Here is a 10,534-nt window from a genome sequence, read left to right as displayed (position 1 = left end):
GTCAACAGTTGGCCGTCAAGAATGAACAAACTTGACCTTTCTAAAATTTTGGTCATAGGTCTCTATCGACCAAAATTTTGGTTTGGTCATTACCCATTTGTGTGAGCCACGTAGGATGTGACGTGGCCAAGATGACGTGGCATTGCTAGTGACCAAATGGAATCATCATAAATTTCAGATCCCTGTCCACCAATCTAGCCTACATGGGCCTGGCCTAATACCTATTTTACTATTGAAAATGTCTGATTTGTTTGGGTTTGAAGCATTATTTTGCTAGAAGCACGCATATCTCAGGATAGGTCCATTAAAAATAAATACAACAAAATAAAATATTGCAAATAAAATGTATATTTCATTTCAATAGCATATCACATCAAATACAATACATCATCCACCAACTCCATGCATTAAGTTTCAATGTCTAACAAGGGCACATCAAAATAATTTTACATGTGCATAAGAGAATACTTCTACAAGTGCAAGCGCACCAAAAAAGGACCCAACAAGTGCACAAACACACATAAAGAGAGTTTCATGAAGATTGGATGAGAACCACAAGTTTCTTCTCATCCTCTTCGTCTGCACAATATGCTCTTGCCATTACCGCGCGCAAGAAGAAAATGATGGTAAGGCTTTCAGACCAAGGAAACTAGTAAAATTGCACGGACGATAACCAATGATAAAACAGTAGAAATTTTTTTTCTTACTTAGAAAATGGTGGAAATATGATGTAGGGTCGTCATGTGCTTGTGACTGCTTTTTTTGAATGCACAGTAATGAAACCTGAATGCTACTACTATAACTGTCTTCTCTCATAAGCTAAGAAAAAAAGGTGGTTACATTTCCTTTTTCTTATGCAACGTCCAGGTCAGGATATATCATCTTGGAGTCATGATATGTGCGGTTGTTTTTCAGGCTCATTGTAGGATGACCACTGGAAATAGGCTTCACAAGTGTAGAGGTTAAAATTAGAAGTTTCAATTGCTAAAAAAAGCCTGCCCAGCACTAGATATGTACCTCCTGGAGAAAGGGGGCCGATTCCTTCAGTGGATTTTCCTAGTGAATCAGTAACTTTTAATTAGAGGCTATAATAAGACATACAAATATTCTATGTGCGTAAAAAACATAGCACAGTATGCAGACATTCCTATTGTACATCAGCATATGCATATCCAATAGAATACCATAAATAAACCTCTGCATAAGCGTAACTGGACAATGCGGAGCACGAAAAATCAGCAGCCTCGTGTCCTACCAAACAATTGCAGAGATAAATACAAATACCTTCATATTAGGATGCTCGGGTTCCTCCGTTGATCCATTATCAAAATTCTCTACCGGCAAAGGCACCGGCGCCGAAAACCTTGTAGGGGCCGGTGAGATCTTAGATGGCAGACTAGCCTGCGAAACAAAACAAAACAGTTCATTTTGTGCACTCAGATCCAACTGTATCATCACCTTCTGCTATCCCACATGCAGGCTCAAGATAACTCGTTTGAATCGCCCGAAGCCCAACATTGCAGTTGTGCCGCATTTCAACTCACAATTAAGGAGGATTATATGTTTTGTTTTGCACAAATGTTGAGCAAGAATTATGCAGGTAAAACCAGATTTGGCTGCATTAAAATAGGCAAGGATTATCCGCTCACCATCAGGCTACCATCAGTTCCATATGCTTGGCCAATAAAAATCTATCCATAGGTTTAGCTATCTTAATGAACTACTCAGAATAATTGCATGAAAATGCAAGCAGGGATGAAATCCATCAACTGTTCTACACTTTTTTTGAAAACTCCAAAAAAAATGAATAATGGGGTGTGTCGGCAACTGGTTGCACAAAATCCAATCTCTTCAAACTAAGGGCCTCTTTGGAAAGCAAGAATTTCACAGGAACCATTTTATTCCCCATGGGAACAGGGCAAATACCCTGTATTCCGGGCAGGGCTTACTTTGTGTAACTCTCTCACAAGCTAGACATCATTTTAATTCTATTCAGTGTTCACCAAGCCGCTAAGTACTAATCAGATGGACAAAGAGCATCTCTAACCGGGCTGGTGCATTACCAAGACAAGACTGGCATCACCCCATTATACATGCCATTAGGACATTGGTTCTCTAGCAGATAGAGCAGATGAGAAATAAAATAAACCACAGTACCAGTAATATAGCAAGTTTTCTACCATAGAATGCAGGCCATCGGAACTTTGTAACCCATTAGCATCTCCATTCAGGAATGGGAGTAACAAATCTCTAACTTTGACACCTGATATTTATAATTTGGAATGGCAGAGTGAAAACATTATGATTAGGTTTGCCATGAAAATATTTACTAAAATTAAAATCTTATGACTCTTTGCTAACTTATTCATATGAAAACCAACGGCCAAAACTGGACTATCCGCAAGTAACACATCTCTAATTTTTATTGGCAAGTAACTGCAAGGATTATCCGCTGACCCATAAACTCTTCATTTCCTAATTTGCGGAACAACTCTTGCACGTTGAATTGTGCATCTGAGCAGTCAACTGGTCCTGCAACCATGAACGAAATGGAAGACGACAATCATTGGTTGATATTAGGAGCACATACACATGAATGCCAAAATTCATAGTTTATGTCATTGTGTTAACTCTGCACTAGAATGACCAAAGTAACTAAATGAAACCACAGATGTGGCCACTCAGCAGATCTAATCAAAATAAAACATGATTCAAAGTGTTCATGTAAGCAAGGGGTGTCTTGGCCGTGCAGGGAGGCCCTGTTGCCGCACCATTGGCAGAGGGAGGGGGCGCAGCATACTCCCTCGTATATATCCTAACCCTCGCCGCTGGTGTGCCGTGTCCGCCGTCGGATACCTGGATGAGCTTGAGGCCGATGGGCAGCCTAGTATGTGAAACGCGCAAATGTTCAACACAGCAACCAGCGGGAAGGCAGGAAGGTGAGATGGAGATAGACGGGCGTGGTGGCGGCGGTATTACCTCGGGATCCGAGAAGTCGAGCTCGGCCATGAGGTCCCACGGCGATTGGTTGAGGTCGCAGCAGGGCTCCCCGCAGGAGGAGGCCTCGGGCACAACGAGGTCGCCGCTGGATTCGGTGCTAGGTCCTTCGCCGCCGGCGGCGGCGGCGGCGGGGACAGCTCAAATCGAAGCGGGTCAGAGGGTGCGGGGGCGGGAGTGGGGCCGATGGCAACGGCCGCGCCGCCCAGCAGGCGGGAGGCGGACATGCGGATGCGCATGGCAGCCGGGGGTGGGGCGGCGAGAGGAGGTTTGGATCTGCAAAGGTAGCTATCGACTTGAGGTAGGGTTTGAGATTTGTCGAAGCCGCAGTCCGCGGGATAGGAGATGACCAAGGTTTCTAGTGTGGCGTTCAGTGGGCCTCACTGGTCAGTCACAGTGAACACGTGTACTGAATGATTGGAGACTATGCGCGTGCCTGAACGATGGAGGTGTTGGGTCGCTAAATTTTTCTGTCCGAAAATATACTCACTGTGGCGGCCGCATGATTCTGAAAATGTAGTGGAGTAGCTCTTCTTTCTTTCTTAAGTTGAACATATATTGACTTGCAAAGTACTTTCTTCGTAAACAAATATAAAAGCGTTTAGATCACTAAAGTAATCTAAATGCTGCTAGTGATCTAAACGCTTTTAGGGTCAGTTTTTTTGATTTTTTTTAAGCTTTTAAAATAAGCTACCCCTACCCAGCTTATTCTAGAAGTCCAATCAAAAATATATTTTTTTAAGTCAAATCTTAATTAGTAGATTTCTAGATAAATAAATTTGATTAGATTTCTAGAATAAGCTCGGTAAGGTAGCTTATTCCAGCTGATATTTAGAAGTCATCAAAAGAATTGGCATTTATATTCATTTACGGCCACGGATCCTTCCAAGAAACAGATCTTAGCCATCCATTCCTTCTACATCCAACGCTTCAAAAAGCTCCCCTCATTCAACACACCTCTATCACTTTTTTTCTTCTTCTTTTTTTAATTGGTAGCACTTAATGACCAATTTGTGCAATAGTATCATGACCGAGTGCCATGAAAAGGTCATACGTTATGGGCTTCGGACCATCTTAGACTTGCCATGACTAATTTTGGAATTTTGGTCATGGATCAATGACCAATTAAACCACCTTCATTTTTTGGGGTCATAATTGAGCATTTTTCTTGTAGTGTATGTTCTCAGATTGATGTTGCTACTACTTTTCCATGCTTAATGCTTGTCACTAGGACCCGAGTGCCATGATTTCAGATCTGGAAATATTATGTTGTCACCAATATATGTGTGTTTTAGATCCGATCTTGCAAGTTTTAGTTACCTACTATGTGTTATGATCCGGCAACCTCGGAGTGACAATAACCGGAACCACTCCCGGTGATGACCATAGTTTGAGGAGTTCATGTGTTCACCAAGTGCTAATGCGTTGGTCCGGTTCTTTATTAAAAGGAGAACCTTAATATCTCGTAGTTTCCTTTTGGACCCCGCTGCCACGGGTGGGATGGACAATAGATGTCATGCAAGTTCTTTTCCCTAAGCACGTATGACGACACACGGAATGCATGCCTACATCACATTGACGAACGGGAGCTAGCCACATATCTCTCCATGTTATAACAGTTGCATGATGAATATCATCCAAACAAATCACCGACCCATTGCCTACGAGTTTGTCCTACTGCTGTTGTTACTTGTCTTGCTCTGCTGTTACTACTGTTACTACTGCTGTTACCTGTCTTGCTCTGCTGCTACTGTTCCTACTACTGTCGCTTGCTACTATTGCTACTTGCTACTGCTATCACTACTGCTGTTCCTTGCCACTGCTATTACTCGTTGCACTGCTGCTACCTGCTACAATCTTGATCGCTGGTCGTTGACGGGAACTGACAATTTCCGTCAACGAGGCAACTTGGCGCCTTTGATACAATCATTAGAAATGGTCTGTCATGTCAACGGATCGTTTCTGACACCGTTGTTATCATACTACTTTGCTGTTACTACTTTGCTTGCCGATACTAATCTTTCAGGTGTCGTTGAATCTGACAAATTCAGATGCTAATACTCGAGAGTATTCTCTCACCTCCTGTTTTGGCGATCAACAAATTTGGGTCGAATACTCTACCCTCAAAAACTGCTACGATCCCACGCGCTGGTGGGCCGTCAACAACATTCTTCTAGTTTCGATTGCCGAAGAGTGCTAGCAGCGTTCTTCTGGTGCCGTTGCAAGGGGAAGAACACCTGACATCATGCGTCTCCAAAGACGTACTCATCTCCAAACTCCAGTCCTTCCATGTCTGGTCAATAACATAACTAGTGGCAAGCCAATGAGTACTTTGAATGTACTCGCAAACAGCCCATGATATAATCAACGAAAGTGAAGGATAACAATATCATGCATCTCTAGTGTAAATCATCTAGGTGGAAAGATCATGAATATGCATCAAGTTAATGAATTACTCTTGAATAACAGGTTACAGATACCAATATATCTGTCGAGGGCCGAACCATCCGGGTTCACCCTATATGCCAATCACCAAACTTGGTCATATCATTACTGTCACGACAACACCTTTTTCAACACCACACACACAATCACACTTTGTTTATGCGGAAATGACCGGACGTAGTTTAAGCAGGATTACCCAACTGTCCTTGACCGTGGACACGGCTATTCAAATAGCCTACACTCTGCAGAGGTAGTACGCTGGACCCACGAGATCCGGGAAACTTCCGTGTTATCCACGACTCGCGGTATATCACATACCCGAGGTAAGTACCCAATCAATGCCTTTCCCCTGACTATACTAGACAAAGAGGTCCACTCGATTGGTACCCAGCCCACATGTTGTACGTCTTACAAGCACCAACTCTGGACAGTACCAACCATGCGGGGAGCAACGGTGTGACTGGAACTCATAAAAATGGCATAGTCGTCATACCTAGCACGACCCCATCACGAGAATGACCACACATCACTCCCGCCACTAGTAATGTGGTTCTTTGCTAGCACCGACCAGAGTAATTAACATAGCCCTGTCCCACGAGGGGCAACGTGGTCGTACTGGAAAGGTTGGGACGGTCGTCACATCATAAATCTAATCCCGTTTCCGAAACCATACTCACACAAATACTGGGTGCATCACTTCACCGAAAGTGACCACCTAACTCATCATCACCCTCGGGCATTAGTGACTCCCGACAGGGTTTTTGTAAACTCTTGCTTTATGTCAACAACATGCTCATGATAATACTACTTCTACCTTTGCTTGTCAACATGGTATTAGCATGACCCTCAAGGTGTAGAGTCAAGCTCAATGCATGTGCTCCGGTGGAGCCTTCGGTAATATCATATCAAATGATTACCGGCACTTATGATCATATGCAACGGGAATACTTGCTATTTTAACATGCAAAGTAACATATGCTCGGTCATGGTCAAAGGGCTGCTTGCCTTGGTCAGCTAACTGTCCGGGGTCTTCGAGGTCTTCCACTCCGATTCCATCGTCACACGGGTTTTCTATCATCGATAAAACAATAAATAAGAAATAGCTCACAAAGAAACACACCAAAAAGTCATTTTCAAAATGTTCTTTATTACTGATAAATCTAAGGTACCATTTTAAAAATATTTGCCTTAATTTTCCTTGAAGGAATACTTTTTAAATCATCCAAACAGAAGCAAAACTATTTCATTTTAGTCCTTTTTATTAATGTAAAACAGAATAGTTGTTGGAAAATTAATCCAAACATATTATTAAATACTACACATTTTTAGAAGAATAACAGTGGAAAAATTATATTTTTACACTGGTTAAATGTTTTTATAAAAATCTTAGAAATGAGAGTTTTAAAAATAAAAGAAAAACCGGCTAAACTCCCGGCCTGGCTCGGCCCACAGCTGGGCTGGACCATGGCCATCCGACAGTCTGCACAGGCGCGCGCGCCGTCAGGTTTGAACCTGACGTGCGGGGCCCTGCGGTCAGCGGCCGAGGTATGCGCGGGGGAGGAGGCTGGGCCACCGACAGGTGGGGCACACCTGTCGGGGTCGTCTCCTACCTCTGGCCAGAGAGGAGGAGGAGGACGCCGGCGAGGTTGCCGACGCTCTCATGCCCCAACGAGCATTGGAATGGGTTCACCTTACTGTCGCCTACCTGCTGGTGGTCTGAACAACGACGGAGAGGCAAGGGTTCGCCGGCGACGAGGAGGCCGTGGTGGAGGAGTTTCGGGAGATGGTCGAGGGGGTGGCTAGAGACACGGAAATGCTTGGGCGAGTTGGGGGAAAGCTTCCTGGGATCGAGAGGTTCAGTTTGGTGGGTCGAGGGGCGTAGGAGCCGTCGTGTAGCCGGAGATCGACCGGAGCTCTGAGGCGGAGGGGCCTCGGTCGATCTCGAGCACCGGGGCTCTGCTGGGTTGCTCGGGTGACTAGGGCAGTACTAGTGATCGTGGTGATTCTATCTGAGGGGTACTGGTGCAAGGGTGAGGGCTATTTATAGGCCCGCGACGGTGAGTAGATTCGGGAGCGTCGGTGAGTCACCGTGGCGCGCATGGGGGTGCAGAGAGAGGCTGGGGTCGAAACCACGGTCTCAGGACGTGGTTTTGGACTGCCCGAACCATCTGCAGCAGAGGGAGAGAGAGAGGAGTCGAGCATTTGTGGCCGCGCAACATTGGCCGGTTCTGGTACGCATGGGCACGCGTCGCGCGAGCTCTAGCGCGGGACTGGAGGGGCCCTGAGGCTTGCTCAACGCAGAATGGTTGTCGGGGAGTGGTTGGACATCTCGGGGGAGGCTGGAACTGGCCGAGGGCGTCGCCCCCACCTTGGTGACTCCCTGTAGCGCACCCAGAGCGCAGTTTTGGCATGCCACGGCATGCTGGCGCTCTCTAAGGCACTTTGGACGTTTCTAGCATGTCCTGGCACTGGCTGGGGGTGTGGCTAGCGGTTTGGTTCTTGTGAGAGCTTCGGCTGGTGAAGGGAGGCAAGAAATACTGGTGCTGTTAGTCATGAACTGAGATATAAATTGGGGTTTTTGGCCTTTCCACTTTGAACCAGTGAGAGGCCAGTTGACTGGGATTAGACACAGGTGCTGGCCACTTAATCTATGAGTTTGAAGCAAAGGGGTTTTGTTTAGCTGTGGCTAAGGTGGCTTTTCTCTAACTGTCAGAAGGTGTTCGAGAGTGGCTTAAGGGGGTTGCACCCCACCACTTGTACTGCAACTTAATAGATTTGGGTTTGTGGTAAACCATGGGTTTCACCAATTTTGAGCTCCAAACAACAAGTTTAGCTTTGTAAACTTGAAAACACTCCAATATGACCAGATATGTCCCTTCCAAAGGGAGTGCGGGCAAACTAAGTCCCACAAATCCCATTTGAGGTATTAGGCACTCCTACAAAGTTTTAGCATCATTGGACAAACTTTGCTATGTAGAGTTGCTCTAACTTGATTCTAGACAGACAAGGTTTTTGGGTTATTTGGGGTCCTTTTTCACCTTTGATCAAGATGAAACTTTATGTGGACACCAAACAGGGCTTAGGGATAACACTAGAATTTTCTAGGAATTTATTGAGAATATTTCCTTTGGAAATATTTCAAAATGCCAAAACAGACAGAAATAGCTTTCATAGTTTTATTCAATAAATATAATATAAAATGGGGTTTAAAATCCTATGTATGGAAAATATATGTCCTTCTCATCATCTCCAAATTTAATCAGATTTTTCTAAGGCACAAAAGTATTTTTCCATGTTGGAATACCAATTCTGGCCTCAAAAATGAACATGTTATTTAATTAGGAAAATAATCACAAAAATAATTATTTTTGTGGTTTTGAAATAAAAATATAGATTAAAATCATATTACCAAATATGAGTAGAAGCACTGCTTGCTATCAAGGACATGTAGTGCAACTTAAGGTAGGTTTTTCCTTGATCACAAATAAGCAACAGTTTTTGGAAATCAGTATAATACCAAAAGAATTTAGGGTTTTAATCCTCACATGATAAAGCATACAAGCATGCAATGTCAATCATGGCACTCACAACATTATTTTTTGAAAAAGTTTTAACTAGCTCAGAATTTCACAATGCAGACAAGTGATAGCAAAAACAGGGTGTGACAGACCTATCCCCCTTACAAGAATCTCGTCCCCGAGATTCCTCAGCTAGGTGCTAAAAAGGTCTCGAAACTCAGATCGGAGATAGTCTTCACGCTCCCATGTAGCTTCGGCTTCGGTGTGGTTTCTCCATTGAACCTTGAAATACTTGATAGTGCGGCTTCTGGTGCATCGCTCTGCTTCGTCCAGAATGCGGATTGGCCTCTCGCGGTAGGTGAGATCAGATTGAAGGTCAATGGCCTGGTGATCAATGTCCTTGTAAGGATCGGAACGACCTGGCGCTTGGAGACACTTCCGAAGTTGTGACACGTGGAAGACGTTGTGCACTCACAAAAGTTCCGAAGGTAACTCCAACTGATAAGCGACCTCTCCACGCCTGGCCGTGATCTTAAATGGCCCAATGAACCTTGGAGCGAGTTTCCCCTTAACGTGGAAACGCTTGGTTCCCTTGAGAGGTGTGACACGGAGGTACACTAGGTCTCCGGGATTGAACTCCACATTCCCGCGGCAAGAGTCTGCATAACTCTTTTGTCGTGACTTGGCTGCTTTCAGATTTTCATGGACTAGTTGCACCTTCTCTTCTGCCCTGTGCAAAACTTCTGGTGCGAAAATCAGCCCGTCTCTAGTTTCAGACCAGTTGAGCGGGGTGCGGCATTTCTGTCCGTACAGTACTTTGAATGGGCCATCTAGAGACTGGACTGGTAGCTGTTGTTGTATGAAAAGTCAGCGAACGACAAACAGTCTTCCCATTTGGCTTCGTGCGCTAGGATGCATGCGCGGAGCATATCTTCGAGTATCTGATTCACCCTTTCCGTTTGTCCTCCCGTTTGCGGGTGGAAGGCGGTGCTAAAAGAGAGTTTGGTACCGAGGGCCTCTTGTAGTTTCCTCCAGAACCTTGAGGTGAACTGCGTGCCTCGATCATATACAATCTCCTTGGGAACTCCATGAAGGCTTACTATACGCTCAATATAGAGACTAGCCAACTTGTTCCCATCATAAGTGGTGTTGACATGGATGAAATTGGCCACTTTGGTCAAATGGTCGACAACAACCCATATCGAGTTATGGCCCCTGCTAGACCTTGGTAAGCCGGTAATAAAATCCATCCCTACCTTGTCCCACTTCCATTCCGGCACCTTGAGAGGTTGTAGTAGCCCTGCGGGTCACTGATGTTCAGCCTTAACTTGCTGCCACACAACGCACTTGGCCACATATGTCGCAATTTCCCTCTTCATGTTGTGCCACCAGATTCTTCCTCGGTGATCTTGATACATCTTGGTACCACCGGGGTGAATGGAGTAGGGTGTATCATGTGCTTCCCGTAGGATTAAATCCTTGAGTTCAGCCTTGTTGGGTACGCATAAACGTTTCCCAAACCACACCACTCCTTGATCATCCTCCAAGAATCCTGGGGCCTTGCCTTCTTGAAT

General features: G+C 44.9%; 1 protein-coding gene across 6 annotated transcripts; it reads right to left on the bottom strand.

Annotated features, from left to right (window-relative positions):
* Positions 1 to 330: 330 nt before the first annotated feature.
* On the bottom strand, positions 331 to 3,396 carry LOC123408799 (classical arabinogalactan protein 7-like). 6 transcript variants are annotated; one of them, XM_045101844.1, is made up of 6 exons: positions 2,980 to 3,396; positions 2,772 to 2,884; positions 2,458 to 2,532; positions 1,285 to 1,401; positions 1,018 to 1,056; positions 331 to 945 (listed from the first exon to the last, which is right to left on the bottom strand). In XM_045101844.1, the coding sequence occupies exons 1-4, from the start codon at positions 3,234 to 3,236 to the stop codon at positions 1,397 to 1,399; spliced, it is 450 nt and encodes a 149-aa protein (XP_044957779.1). In that variant the 5' UTR covers positions 3,237 to 3,396; the 3' UTR covers positions 331 to 945; positions 1,018 to 1,056; positions 1,285 to 1,396. The 6 variants fall into 6 exon arrangements, with proteins under 6 accessions (XP_044957779.1, XP_044957778.1, XP_044957777.1 ...); XM_045101843.1 differs by having other exon boundaries at positions 331 to 1,056; XM_045101842.1 differs by having other exon boundaries at positions 1,285 to 2,532; positions 2,980 to 3,393.
* Positions 3,397 to 10,534: the final 7,138 nt, after the last annotated feature.

Source organism: Hordeum vulgare, chromosome 7H, assembly GCF_904849725.1.
Source record: "Hordeum vulgare subsp. vulgare chromosome 7H, MorexV3_pseudomolecules_assembly, whole genome shotgun sequence".
Classification (NCBI taxonomy): domain Eukaryota; kingdom Viridiplantae; phylum Streptophyta; class Magnoliopsida; order Poales; family Poaceae; genus Hordeum; species Hordeum vulgare.
This window is presented reverse-complemented; position numbering and strand designations above follow the sequence as displayed.

Bases quoted from the DNA above. Each gene is read 5' to 3' on its own strand.
- LOC123408799 (XM_045101840.1), bottom strand. From the start codon at position 3,236: ATGCGCATCCGCATGTCCGCCTCCCGCCTGCTGGGCGGCGCGGCCGTT. The intron at 2,885-2,979 runs GTAATACCGCCG...TTCACATACTAG, and splicing joins TCGACTTCTCGGATCCCGAG to GCTGCCCATCGGCCTCAAGC. The intron at 2,533-2,771 runs GTGCGGCAACAG...TCATGGTTGCAG, and splicing joins GCCCCCTCCCTCTGCCAATG to GACCAGTTGACTGCTCAGAT.